Here is a 15,195-nt window from a genome sequence, read left to right as displayed (position 1 = left end):
ATATACATGATTCGTGAAATTTCTAACTTGCCAAATTTAAAATTGGCTGATTCCTCAATATTTTCATGTGCATTATAATGCAGTATGATATATTTAACATATTAGTAATTTAAAACAGTATCCAGAGATAAAAAGCATACTTTTATGTAATAGCACAAATAACTACAAACTAACTTTCCTTCTAGAAAGCAAATTACGGCACTACCAAAGGCAAGAGGAAGATGAGGAAGAGGAAGTATTGGAAGGAAATTAACTCATACACCATGAAGAATCATTCCAAACTTCCTTTCTGATTGAAGATAAAATCATCAGCATGTGCTTCCAAAAAGACTGAAGAACTTCTGTGATTGTATGCAGTGTAGAAAGTTATTATTTTATTGCTCTTGTCCTTTGCTCTCATTCCCTAGTCTGCTACTCTGCCTTCTCTATTACTGGTCATGTGAATTTTCATTAAAGAGTGATGAACATTGGGATAAAAAATGTGTATCTATTTCAGGAAACATACTTTGAAGATAACCTTGCTCCCATTGTCTAGGAGTCTTAGAAATACTGAAATGGGTATATTGATACCATTTCATAGACTTTCAGTCTCTTCTTTCTCTTATGTTTTATTTTATTTTATTTTATTTATTTTATTTTTTATCTTTGTATTTTCACTGTCACATACTGCAAATGGGCTCCATATTAAACATGGAGAATTCCTTCATGAGGACAATGTAGCCAAGAGGAAGATTCGTAAAGACACACAATACATGCACAGTGGTGGAACCATTCATTTAGCAGCTAAGCACAAAAGACTGAAACGTTTCAAGTTAAGCAAGAGTAGTATCAATAATTAACCACAAGCTGGGAGAACTTCATCAGTAACAACACATGGAAACGCTGAAAAGCCTGAACAGCTCATTAGGAAAGACTGACTAATAAACCCTGGCTGACCTTGGCTGCTCTTTTGGACTGCAGCTCAGTTTCACCAGACAGAGGCATACACGATATATGGATTTTCTTCTATTTGTACATGCTGGGACATGAAAATCCAGCGAAGAACACACAAAGCAGCTAGCCACATTACATATGCATTTAATCTTGTAAAGGTTAAAAACATTAATCTTAGCATCCTGAAGCAAAACTGTTACCAAAAGTCAGCATATTATCCACTACTTCAATGCAGTTTTGCTAAGAACTCTGGCATATCTGGCATATCTGGCTCTCAACACACTTCGTCACTGGCCCCCATAGTTTAATAGCAGATTTCAAAATTTGTAAAATACCTATCCTATGAAAGATTTCACATATGCACACACAAAACTGAAAGGTGCTGGGAAGGGGAAGAATTTTAAAAAATTTCTTAAAGATGCCTGCCTATGAGCATACAGGTCAGAAATTTTTCAGTTGAATCTGTTTGAAAAAAAATCACTTTTCTGTTATAGACTATTCTTAGAACAAGAAGATTTAGACAAAATACTAGATTTTAAAATGTTTTGATTTGGTGTTAAAGCATCTAATTTCTGCTGCTGCTTCTGAAGCTGTAATTTCACTTTCATATGTAAGAAAAAAACATTATAAATTGTCAAAATAAAAGTAAAATTACCCAATTCCATAAAAGAGCTTTTTTGATAAGGTTTCTGGCATGCAGCAACTTTCAACACTATTTATCATTACCTCTCTCAACCAAATTACAATTTTCAAAATATATCAGGGAGATATATTTCAAAATATATCAGGGCACCTTTTGTTATACTCAAAATACAATTAAAGAGCAATAGAGGCATTCACAAAAGGAAGCACACTGACCATGAGGAAAAAAGAATGAGAAAGTGAAAAGACATGGTCAGAAAAGGAATTGTGAAGCATAACAGAAATTAAAAATAAATTTTTAAAAAGAATGAAGAAGCCATCACATAGGGAAAGCTTTATTTCTTCATTCAGTAACAAAGAAAATGTTTCTATACCTTCATGATCTCAGAATCAAATAAAAATCAGTTTGAAATTATCACACACTTTTGATTGCTGTTATGACTTTCCCTTTCATATGCCTTTTTCTGTGAAACTTTAAGGATCTAGTCTTTAAACTGAGCTTGTGATAAAAAATTGTTTTCAAAGTTAAGCAAGTTCTTTTGTGAAAAGGAAACTACTTTCTACTCAGTTCTACATTTCAGCTCCTGAATCCTTTGTGAAAATTTCTTAGGAGATCACATAGGTTGCTATGAAAAACCCATGATACATTCTTTAAATGAGACCAGCCCATTATTTCATAATGTCATGGGCAGCTACACATCAGCCATTGACTATTTCCTAAATATCGATAATACAATCGTAACTGTATTAGTGGCAACTACAGGCATGTCATTCTAAAATTTGCAGCTGGATACTTTAAGACATCTATTATTTTAGAACATTATGTATTATTATCACAGAATATGGTAGAATTATTATTATTGTAGAATAATGTTATATAATACATAAGACAATTGTATAATAATTCTATATACTTGCATTAAAATTATATAATATTTATATTTTATATGTGATCTATGGTTTCTATATTATTTATCAAATAGCTAATGTTATTTACATCATTGTATATGTATATTCATACATTATTATATATCTCATATAACCACATGATATACATAATTATATATTATTCTTTTATATCATTTTATAAAAACATTTTATTATTATAAAAAGCTGTGATTTATGGCTAGAGACAAGCATTCTGGGTTGGGAAAGATGCAAAAGATGTAGTGAGTTGGTAGAAGCATAATGAAGTGTATCAGAGAGAAGATCCATGCACAGAGTAGAGAAAAGCTTAAAGACTTTGACTCCATAATCCGAAAGCAGTATTGCACTTCAGTGTAACTGAAGAGAAGAGGATTTCAATACCTTTATTCTAAAGGAGATATTAGGGAAAAGTAGTAACTTCTTTCCACACATTTTATCAAATTAGTTTACAGGAAAAAAAAATAAAACTATACTGTGCCCTTGTGCTGGATTAATGATTAAGTACTACAACTGAATTCTGCATTCACATTATTTCCTTCATTTTGTGATTCAGTAGTCCTATTACAACATTTTGATTTAATATTAAGACGTTTTCATCTATCTGGTTATTAGATACTGTAGACTTGGTTCTACAGGGAAAAAACAGTCTGATTTTTTTGACGCACCTCCCTGTGAAGAGGGGCTGAGAGAGTTGAGGTTGTTCAGCCTGGAGAAGATGATGGGGAGACCTCATAGCAGTGGCTTCTCAGGGCTTAAAGGGGTCCTGCAGGAAAACTGGGGAGGGACTCCTTGTGAAGGGGTGCAGTGACAGGACAAGGGGGAATGTCTTTAAATTAAAAGAGGGTAGATTTAGATTAGATATTTGGAAGAAACTCCTTTCTCAGAGGGTTCTGAGGCCCTGGAGCAGGTTGTCCAGAGAAGCTGCAGATGCTCCATCCCTGGAAGTGTCCAGGGCCAGGCTGGATGGGGCTTTGGGCAACCTGGTCTGGTGGGAGGTGTCCTGCACACGGCAGGGGGGTGGAACTGGGTGGTCCCTAACAGTCCTTCTAACCCAAAGCATTCTGTGATTCTACAGTCTTATGACGATGATGACAGCTGCTATTTATGTACTGAAAAACTGAGCTTTTCCTTCGCCAGGTGCGCGGCAACCCCCGCGCCAGAGAAAACCAGCGGCGGGCGGGGAGGAACGCGGGGCCTCCCCGCGGGATGATGTGGAAGAGCTCGGCCGCCATCTCGCGGCGGCGGCAGGAGAGGCCTTTCTACGGGAGGGAACAAAAGGGGCCAGTCTTAAAATAACATCGTTCCGGTTCTGGAAACAAGAGGGGTGAAAAACTCATGGAATGCCTTGAACAAAGCAGATAGTAAATGTAGTTGAAATCAAATGGGTGAAAATTAAGTATTTACCTCTACTATATGGCCCTTTCTCATGTGGATGTTTCAACTGAATTACAGAAATACAGAATTTACAGAATCACAGAATACTCTAGATTGGAAGAGACCTCAAGATCATCGAGTCTAAACTCTGACCTAACACTAACAAGTCCTCCACCAAACTATATCGCTAAGTTCAACATCTAAACGTCTTTTAAAGACTTCCAGGAACGGTGACTCCACCATTTCCATGGGCAGCCCATACCAATGCCTCACAACCCTCTCAGTAAAGAAGTTCTTCCTAATATCCAACATAAAACACCCCTGGCACAACTTTAGCCCATTCCCCCTCATCCTGTCACCAGGCACGTGGGAGAATAGACCAACCCCCACCTCGCTACAGCCTCCTTTAATGTACTTATAAAGAGCGATAAGGTCGCCCCTGAACCTCCTCTTCTCCAGGCTGAACAAACTCAGCTCCCTCAGCCGCTCCTCGCAGGACTTGTTCTCCAGAACCCTCACAAGCTTAGCTGCACTTCTCTGGACTCTTTTAAGCACGTCCATGTCCTTCTTGTAGCGAGGGGCCCAAAACTGAACACAGTACTTCCGGTGTGGCCTCACCAGAGCCAAGTACAGGGGGACAATCACTTCCCTAGACCTGCTGGCCACAGTGCTTCTTATGCAAGCCAGGATGCCATTGGCCTTCTTGGCCACCTGAGCACACTGCTGGCTCATATTCAGCCGACTATCCACCATCACTCCCAGGTCCTTCTCCGCCAGGCAGCTTTCCAACCACTCATTTCCCAGCCTGTAGCTCTGCTTGGGGTTATTGCGACCCAGGTGCAGAACCCGGCACTTGGCCTTGTTGAACTTCATGCAGTTGACCTCAGCCCATCGGTCCCGCCTATCCAGGTCCTCCTGCAGAGCCTTCCTATCCTCAAGCAGATCGACACATGTGCATAGCTTGGTGTCATCTGCAAACTTACTGAGGGTACACTTGATCCCCTCATCCAGATCATCGATAAAGATATTGAAGAGGACTGGCCCCAGTACTGAGCCCTGGGGAATGCCACTAGTGACCGGCCTCCAACTGGATTTGACTCCATTCACCACGACTCTTTGGGCCCAGCTATCCAGCCAGTTTTTAACCCAACGAAGCATACGCCAGTTCAAGCCATGAGCAGACAGTTTCTTGAGGAGAATGCTGTGGGAAACGGTGTCAAAAGCCTTGCTGAAGGTCAAGGTAGACCACATCCACAGCCTTTCCCTCATCCCCCAAGCGCGTCACCTTGTCATAGAAGGAGATCAGGTTCGTCAAGCAGGACTTGCCTTTCATAAACCCATGCTGACTGGGCCTGATCGCCTGGTTGCCCTGTAAGTGCCGCGTGATGACACTCAAGATAATCTGCTCCATGAGTTTCCCTGGCATTGAGGTCAAACTGACAGGCCTATAGTTTCCTGGGTCTACCCTCTGGCCCTTCTTGTAGATGGGCCTCACGTTTGCTAGCCGCCAGTCGACTGGGACCTCCCCCGATAGCCAGGACTGTTGATAAATGATGGAAAGCGGCTTGGCCAGCTCCTCTGCTGGTTCTCTCAGTATCCTTGGGTGGATCCGATCTGGCCCCATCAACTTGCATACATCCAAGTGCCGTAGCAGGTCACCAACCATTTCGTCTCATGGATAGCGAGGGCCACATTCTGTTCCCATCCCCTTCCACCAGTTCAGGTACTGGGTATCCAGAGAGCAACTGGTTTTGCCGCTAAAGACTGAGGCAAAGAATGCATTAAGCACCTTCGCCTTTCCTCATCTTTCGTAACTAAGTTCCCCCCCGCATCCAGTAAAGGCTGGAGATTCTCCTTCGTCCTCCATTTGCATTATTGTATTTGTAAAAACATTTTTTGTTGTCTTTAATGGCAGTCGCCAGATTGAGCTCCAGATGAGCTTTGGCCTTTCTGGTTTTGTCCCTGCACTGCCTCGCAACATCCTTATAGTCCTCCCGAGTGGCCCACCCTCTTTTCCAAAGATTGTAAACCTTCTTTTTTCTCCTAAGCTCAGGCCACAATTCTCTGTTCAGACAGGCCGGTCTTCTTCCCCGCCAGCTGGTCTTTGGGCACGTGGGGACAGACCACTCCTGCGCCATTAAGATTTCCTTCTTGAAGAGCGCCCAGCCTTCCTGGACTCCTCTGCCCTTCAGAACCGCCTCCCAAGGGACTCTACCAACCAGTGTCCTGAACAGTTCAAAGTCAGCCCTCCGGAAGTCCAACACAGTGGTTTTACTGGTCCCCTTCCTGGCTTCTCCAAGAGTGAAGAACTCTACCATTTCATGGTCAGAGGGGCGAACCAGGTTGGGAAGCTTTCTGGCAATGTCCCTGACCCTGGCCCCAGGGAGGCAGCAGACTTCCCTATGGGTAGGGTCAGGGCGACAAATAGGTCCCTCTCTTCCTCTGAGAAGGGAGTCACCCACAACAATCACCCTTCCTTCTTTGTTGGTGGAGGCAGTCCTGAGGCGTGGAGTCGACTTCCTTGCCCTAGGCATCCTCCTGGGTAGACTTTCTACCTCTTCCTCAGCTACCGGTCTCTCAAGCTCCAGGGCCTCAAACCTGTTGCATAAGGGCACCTGGGAAGATGGGGCCAGTGGGGGAGGGCATCACCTGCGATGTCAAGCAGGGACCTGTTTCCATTCCTCCTCAACTCCTAGGTCCCCTGCCTCTGCCCAACAGCAACAGGGCAGGGGGTCCACCCCCATTTGGGGTGTCTCACCCTGGTACCTGTCCTTCAGGCCATGCAGGGACTTCCTACAGAGCGCACTGTGTCTGGTGGGACCATTGCAGCTGAGCTAGCAGTAGACCACCGTTAGAGGAATTGTTCATATGGGTGGGGGGGGAGTGCTCTGCCCTTCCTGCGCACCCTGCCTGCGCTAACTGCCGCGCCACTCCCTTCTGCCACTCCCTTCTGACGCACTACGCCCTGTTTGCCCGTCCTGGTCGCCGCGCTCCCTAGGGGCAGCTTTTGAATGGCCGGGGAGGGGGCGCTGCTGGCTCCGCCTACACCTCGTTCGCATCCCTCGGGAGGGCTGCCGGGTCCTGGCAGCTCCCTCAAGAGGGCTCGATGCCCGAAAAATTAGCCCTGCCCATCCGATCTCCTGTTCCGCTGCAGAAAGCGTCTGCCCTCAGTTGATCACTTTCTCTCTGTGGATGTTTCAACTGAATTACGTACATTAACAAACCTGTTCAGAGATGTTATGCACTATTATGGCACAGATTTGTCAGTAATCCAATTGGTGTAATAAATATTTTGTAATCTTAATTTAATTAATATACACATTACATGACTAGAATTGATTTCAAGTGACACCGAAAAAAAGAAAAAAGTTTCACTGTCATAAAGAGAGCACCATCAAATAACCACAGTAAGCCTTTCCGTCTCCCTTCCTAGCAACTGTTTTACATCCTTCACGACTGCCTCGAGCATTGACAGCAACCCTTTCAAACTCGTGGTATGGGTAAAGCTCTGATTCCAATGAAGTTTACAGGTTATGACCATAGCAATAACAAACCTTAAACAATAAGAATCCATTCTGAATTGCTTTCACATACTCAAGGAAAAATATAACTTACAAAAAGAAAAAAAAAAAAAAAAAAAGATTAGGTTACATACCCTTCAGGACAGAAGTGTAAGACACTTCATAATTGCTGAAAAGTAAACAGAGCTCTCACCAACAAGCCATCATATATATAAATTTCATGGGACGGATTATGCATAACTTATTTTTTCTCTGACATAGCTGAGGACTAACTGTTCTAGGCAAAGAATGTCTACAGTAACCTTAGTTGCTCAAAATCCAGACCATTCCAATTGAACAGTGCCCCCCCAGGCTTAATCGACTCAGCAGTGAAGATCCTCTTAAAAAACACATGCCTCTTTGAGCTTATCTACTACCTCTACAATGCTTTGCCATGGCCCTATAATCATACACAGCTAGGATTTCGTTGTTTCTTTTACCTTCAGAGGGCGGTTTAATAATTTCTTGAGAATCTTCCCACACACATACCTTCAAGCACTCCTTAAGGTTTTTCTAAGCATTTTAGGAGCAAGAAAGAATAAGAGTCTCACTCCTAATCTTTAATACGGAAAGTATGATGAATAACTTTCTTCATAAATACACAATACAGGATTTGGATCAGATTGCAAAAGAGCTGGTTCAGAGAAATTTCTGTCTGTAGGTTTCTTCAGTGCATAATACAAAATCATATTTAACTCAAACACTTCCAATAGTCAGGATATCTACCACCATATTCGTCTGTTACATCTTTAAAGTATAAAATGCAACAAGGTATTACACTAAATCATGGCACAATATAATTTCTCTATGTGGTCCCATATTAAATTTTATAATGTGAAGTTCTACACATACAGTAGTATGTAGCAATTAATATATATTTTTTAATCTTAAAACAAGGTATTTTTGCCTTTCTTCACATAATGAAAAGACTGGAAAGACACAGACAATGTCTGATGTTTTTAATACACTCTATTTTTACCAGTGCAAATGCTCATAACATAAAGAATGAACAAGTATCATGTCCCTTTCCTGCCATATTTAAGTATTACAGACTGAAGCAACTTCAGGGAAAGGCAATAATTTTTAAATTAATTACAAAACCCAGAAAAAATTCCTATGAAATAAAATACAAAATAATAAAGGATAATAACAGAGGTGCAGAGAAAAAATGTTTTTTAGAATGTTTGAACATCACAGAAGAAAGAACCTCTCAAAGTGGATGGGCTGTAAATAAAAGGAAAAAAAGGGAAAAAACAAACAAACAAACAAACACGAAAACACAAAAACAACACAAATGAAGATTTTACCCCCTTCCATTTAGAAAACTACTAAAACTTAAAAGCAGAACTATTTATGATTTACCAATGCAACATACCCATGTAAGCGGCATCTGACTGTCAGATTATATTCACAATAAAAAATAACATGCTGCCGTAAGAGTTGACATTCTCTTCAGAGACTGAATAACTAGGCGTTGACCTTCCTTTGACATAGGACATACCAAAATACAGGAATTCAGTATCTCCGTCCTAAGTGTTTTTCAGATTATTAGTGTCACTATATAGAGATTTTCATATTGCATTTTTTATGTTCCAGAGAATTAAAGAGCTCTGAACAATTGTATATACAAAAAGGATGCATCTACAAAGGGTCACATTCTAGTACAAGGAATTCATTGTCAAGGACATACAGGGAAAAAACTGGAACACTGTTCAGAGAGTCAGAAGTCACAAAAGCATGTGATATTGTAATTTATTCATTGGTATATATATTGTATTGGTATATACCTTAACCTGAGTGCAGACTGTTTCAGGAAAACCTTAAAATACTAACTGCTGGAAATGGCATATTTGGGTAGCATTTCTGAGCAGTTTAGTTAGCATGCATCTTTTATGAACCTGACACCTTATACCAGGCTGGGCTGAGGTCCAAAAATCAAGAAGCACACTGCTAAGGAAGGGGCATGGAGGCAGTGGTAGTAGAAACAATGAGTAAGAGACAATGAAGGCACTCAGATTTGCCAATGAAAAACAAATCAAATACAAACCCACTGTACAGGAAGAAGGCATTCTTACAGTCTGCATTTTATGCTGTTTTCCAGCACCCACTGCTGGACACTACTGGAAACAGAATATTTGCTCCAACTTGTCTTTGATATAGGAAGTTGCTATTGTCATTCAATATTGTAAAATGAAAAATTACACTATATCTCAGAAATCATTAACCTTATAAACAGAACTTTGTGTAAGGTCTTGTGTGACTTTTTAGTAACTCCTAAATTGAATTCAAAAAGCCTTGTTTGAATTGCATCTTGCGTACACTTACTATTTTTCTGCATCAATTATTTTTCTGATCACTGGGATATAGATATTACACATCACTGTTATAACCTAAAAGGCTTACAGAACAGTTCTATAGCCTTTTCTGGTTTGGAACTAAATAGTCTGAGATAAAACAGTGTCAAGCATCAAGATAATCACCAAACAAATGTATAAAATATAAGTAAACAATCTGTCAGAAATTGCCACTATATCACTCTTCCACTTCATGAACAACAAATATTTGCATTTTAGCTCATTCAAATTCTATTTACATACATATGTATATAAGATGGTGAGATTTTATGGTGTACTTATTGTTAAAATTTACTTCACAATTCCACCTGCTTGGAAATGCCCCATTCACAATTTCCTTGCTACTAAACAAGATAACAAAGAACTGCACTTAAACAACAATACCTGAGAAAGACTCTAATAATCTGGGTAAAAAATAATAATCTGATTTGAAAGAGCATATTTTTATTATTCAAAGTTATGAGCAGCAAACAAACAAATCTGTTTCTCCTGCAGGTTCTTGCAAATGTATTCTTATGGAAAACAATATGTGCAACACCAGTGCTATTTTAATGAAAGGTGAAATTCAGAACATTGTGTTACAACTAAAATATCTGAATTTCATGAAAAGTGAAAGAAAGAGAAAACACTCCAGTAATAAGGTCATGGCAATCTTCAGTCTTCCTGGACTGCTATGAGTACCTGCCTCCTCTGCCACTACTATTTCCAGGGTTGCTGGAAATGTGCAAACACAGATTTGTTTCTCACCAAGACTAAGTATTGTTTGAAATAACCTCTAAAAAAGAATAAACCCCCTTTCCATCTCTGTACTGTTCTTGTGTGGGAGAGTTACACTATTCTTTGTAACAGTTATTTGAAATGTTTATTGTACATTATTGCTATATTTACTTCAGTGCCAGCTTGCATTTCCCTGTGCTGAATTTCAAAAGATGCTTAATAGGGAAGAGTGCACTCACTGCACACAACAGACTCCTCACCTATCCTTTCCATGCCACCAGCTGCTACCATCGTTCCACCCTGTCTGCTCAAACAACTCAGACTCTCAGACTTCTCAGTTTAATAGGTTTTATACTATTATGGCTGGGAACGACAAGGTCGAGTCCCTTTGGGTTAGGATCAGCAGGGACAACAAGGCTAGTGTCCTGGTCGGGGTCTGCTATAGACTGCCGAACCAGGATGAGGAGACGGATGAGGAACTCTACAGGCAGCTGACAGAAGTTGCAAAATCGTCAGCTCTTGTACTCATGGGGGACTTCAACTTCCCTGACATATCCTGGAAGCACAACACAGCCCTGAGAAAGCAGTCTAGGAGGTTTCTGGAAGATAGCTTCCTGACGCAGCTGGTTAGTGAACCTACCAGGGGTGGTGCCCCGCTAGACCTTCTCTTCACAAACAGAGAAGGACTGGTGGAGGATGTGATTGTCGGGAGCTGTCTTGGGCAGAGTGACCACGCAATGGTGGAGTTCACTATTCTTGGCAAGGCCAGGAAGGGGACCAGTAAAACCGCTGTATTGGACTTTCGGAGGGCTGACTTTGAGCTGCTCAGGACACTAGTTGGTGGAGTCCCTTGGGAGGCAGTTCAGAAGGGCAGAGGGGTCCAGGAAGGCTGGGCACTCTTCAAGAGGGAAATCTTAATGGTGCAGGAACGATCTGTCCCCAAGTGCCCAAAGATGAGCTGGCGGGGAAGAAGACCGGCCTGTCTGAACAGAGAATTGTGGCCTGAGCTTAGGAGAAAAAAGAGGGTTTATAAGCTTTGGAAAAGTGGGCAGGCCACTAGGGAGGACTTTAAGGATGTAGCGAGGCTGTGCAAGGACAAAATTAGGAAGGCTAAAGCTCATCTGGAGCTCAATCTGGCTACTGCCGTTAAAGATAACAAACAACATTTCTATAAATACATCAACACAAAAAAGCGGACTAAGGAGAATCTCCATCCTTTACTGGATGCGGGGGGAAACTTAGTTACAAGAGATGAGGAAAAGGCGGAGGTGCTTAATGCATTCTTTGCCTCAGTCTTTAGCGGCAATACTGGTTGTTCTCTGGATACTCAGTACCCTGAGCTGGTGGAAGGGGATGGGGAGCAGGATGTGGCCCTCACTATCCATGAAGAACTGGTTGGTGACCTGCTACGGCATTTAGATGTGCACGAGTCGATGGGGCCAGATCGGATCCACCCAAGGGTACTGAGAGAACCGGCAGAGGAGCTGGCCAAGCCACTATCCATCATTTATCAGCAGTCCTGGCTATCGGGGGAGGTCCCAGTCGACTGGCGGCTAGCAAATGTGACGCCCATCTACAAGAAGGGCCGGAGGACTGACCCGGGAAACTACAGGCCTGTCAGTTTGACCTCAGTGCCAGGGAAGCTCATGGAGCAGATCCTCCTGAGAGTCATCACGCAGCACTTACAGGGCAACCAGGCGATCAGGCCCAGTCAGCATGGGTTTATGAAAGGCAAGTCCTGCTTGACGAACCTGATCTCCTTCTATGACAAAGTGATGCGCTTGGGGGATGAGGGAAAGGCTGTGGATGTGGTCTACCTTGACCTTCAGCAAGGCTTTTGACACCGTTTCCCACAGCATTCTCCTCAAGAAACTGTCTGCTCATGGCTTGAACTGGCGTATGCTTCGTTGGGTTAAAAACTGGCTGGATAGCTGGGCCCAAAGAGTCGTGGTGAATGGAGTCAAATCCAGTTGGAGGCCGGTCACTAGTGGCATTCCCCAGGGCTCAGTACTGGGGCCAGTCCTCTTTAATATCTTCATCGATGATCTGGATGAGGGCATTGAGTGCACCCTCAGTAAGTTTGCAGATGACACCAAGCTATGCGCATGTGTCGATCTGCTTGAGGATAGGAAAGCTCTGCAGGAGGATCTGGATAGGCGGGACCGATGGGCTGAGGTCAACTGCATGAAGTTTAACAAGGCCAAGTGCCGGGTCCTGCACCTGGGGCGCAATAACCCCAAGCAGAGCTATAGGCTGGGAGAGGAATGGTTGGAGAGCTGCCAGGCAGAGAAGGACCTGGGAGTGATGGTGGATAGTCGGCTGAATATGAGCCAGCAGTGTGCTCAGGTGGCCAAGAAGGCCAACGGCATCCTGGCTTGTATCAGGAACAGCGTGACCAGCAATGCTAGGGAGGTGATCGTCCCCCTGTACTCAGCTCTGGTGAGGCCGCACCTCGAGTACTGTGTTCAGTTTTGGGCCCCCCGCTACAAGAAGGACATCGAGGTGCTTGAGTGGGTGCAGAGAAGGGCGACGAAGCTGGTGAGGGGCCTGGAGAACAAGTCCTACGAGGAGCGGCTGAGGGAGCTGGGCTTGTTCAGCCTGGAGAAGAGGAGGCTCAGGGGCGACCTTATCGCTCTCTATAGGTACCTCAAGGGAGGCTGTAGCGAGGTGGGGGTTGGTTTGTTCTCCCACGTGCCTGGTGACAGGACGAGGGGGAATGGGCTTAAGTTGAGCCAGGGGAGTTTTAGTTTAGATGTTAGGAAGAACTTCTTCACTGAAAGGGTTGTGAGGCACTGGAACAGGCTGCCCAGGGAAGTGGTGGAGTCACCGTCCCTGGAAGTCTTCAAAAGACGTTTAGATGTAGAGCTTAGGGATATGGTTTAGTGGGGACTGCTAGCGTTAGGTCAGAGGTTGGACTTGATGATCTTGAGGTCTCTTCCAACCTAGAAATTCTGTGATTCTGTGATTCTGTGATATGTCCTGGCCTTTCTGCAGACATAAATAAACATTCTGTAATACAAATACTCTAATTGTACTAATCTGATGACTGCTATATGTGATCTGCTTAATGAGAAGTATGTTTTGGTGAGAAAGAGTGAGTAGTTAAATGTCAGTGCTCTAATATGATAAGCAAATGGAAAAGTACTGCTTGCTGAGATAGACGGAAGAATGTCTTCCATGCTAAATGAGTACAACAAACAAAACTATGAAAAAGAAATATGAAAAACTACTTTTTGCCATCCTATGTGAGCACATGTATGGATTTTAACTAAACTAATTTTAACTGAATTGACAGTCAACTGAAAATTACTTTTATAAAGAAAGGAATTTTTATTATTTGAAGGTAAATATATGTTGCACTATTTAAATCTGTAAATCACAGTCAGAGAAAGGAAAAAAAATATTATAGAAGTATACCTTTAATGTTTCAATTTCCTCTTTGTGTTCCCTCTTTAAATGCAAAATGGCAGCTTGGTACTCTGTAAAGATAAAAAAGAACATTCCATTAGAGTCAGAAACCAACATGACCTCTTAAGCATAGTGTATTTCATACTACACCATGAGGTCCGGAATGCAGATGCAGGCTCTCAAATAAAAGACCTTCTGCAAATGGTGATGGAAAATTAAATGCAACGTTGTAATTAGCATTTTTGTTCTGAGACCCCATGACAAGATTTTCAGTGGTCTTACTGAGAACAGAGGATAAAGCAAAGAGGTATTCCATGCTGAGAGGAAAAGGTGGGGTGGAGATATTTCAGACTGGAACAACAAGAAGAAACAGAAGGGTTAGCTTTGCAGATAAAAGTAGAGCTGATAGGATATATTATGACATACATGCATTCATACACACATACGTTCTAAAAAAAGCGTATATTAAATGAAATTATTTAAACTGAACTGTAAATATATGACCACTAAACACATGCAAATTGGATACAGGACTAATCACAAATTCAGACAAAGACCTGAAAAAGTACCCAACAGCAAGACATACAAAAAATTCTTAAATTTGTCATATGAAGCTTAATTGCAGAGATTAAGTAATTTCTGAGGGAAAATATACTACATACTACATAATTCTTTTTAATTTGGAGAGGCTATAACAAAACCCAGAAAATGAAACTTAAAGCCAGGGAAATTTATGTCAGCAATGAAAAATTGAAAACACTGAGCACTGATTATATAGTTTTAGAGGTGACTGTAATGTAGATTTACCAAACAAACCTCCAGAACCTGTATCTCATGCTATGGTGTCCCTCACTCCATACTGGCTACATTTGACCGAAAAAGAAAGAAAAGAATTTTCATTACAGTTGTGTAATGATTTAAGAAAAGCCTGTCTCCTGTGAGACACTGGTCCAGATGCTCTAGCCATCCTAAACAAGTAACTGGAGTTCATTCTATTAAGGCTCCACTCCCATCTGCTTCCAAATCAAAATTTATCTGATGGTTCATTTCCAGTTCCCTGGCTAGCTTCTGCTTCCTGAAATAAAAAAAAATAATAATAATATTAATAAAAAAAAAAAGATTCAGATCCTAATTTAAACAAGGACTCAAAATAGTCCAAGGAGGTTAAATTTTACTGAAAACGTTCTCCAGTGCTATGTCTCTGGAACATAAGAACCAGTAAAACAGCATTATATCATCAAAATATGGACCAAAGCACCAGATCAGTAAAATATTTCAGT

The 15,195-nt window shown here is 41.8% G+C and overlaps 1 protein-coding gene across 1 annotated transcript in view; it reads right to left on the bottom strand.

Moving 5' to 3' along the window:
* FMN1 (formin 1) overlaps positions 1 to 15,195 on the bottom strand; it is a 197,630-nt gene that overhangs the window by 110,531 nt on the left and 71,904 nt on the right. The window contains 1 exon segment of the mRNA XM_032189407.1: positions 13,925 to 13,986. Within this exon segment, the coding sequence (XP_032045298.1) occupies positions 13,925 to 13,986 (62 nt within the window).

Source organism: Aythya fuligula, chromosome 5, assembly GCF_009819795.1.
Source record: "Aythya fuligula isolate bAytFul2 chromosome 5, bAytFul2.pri, whole genome shotgun sequence".
In the NCBI taxonomy this organism is placed as follows: Eukaryota; Metazoa; Chordata; class Aves; order Anseriformes; family Anatidae; genus Aythya; species Aythya fuligula.
The sequence above is the reverse complement of the archived record's forward strand: the minus strand, read 5'-3'. Positions and strand labels throughout refer to the sequence as shown.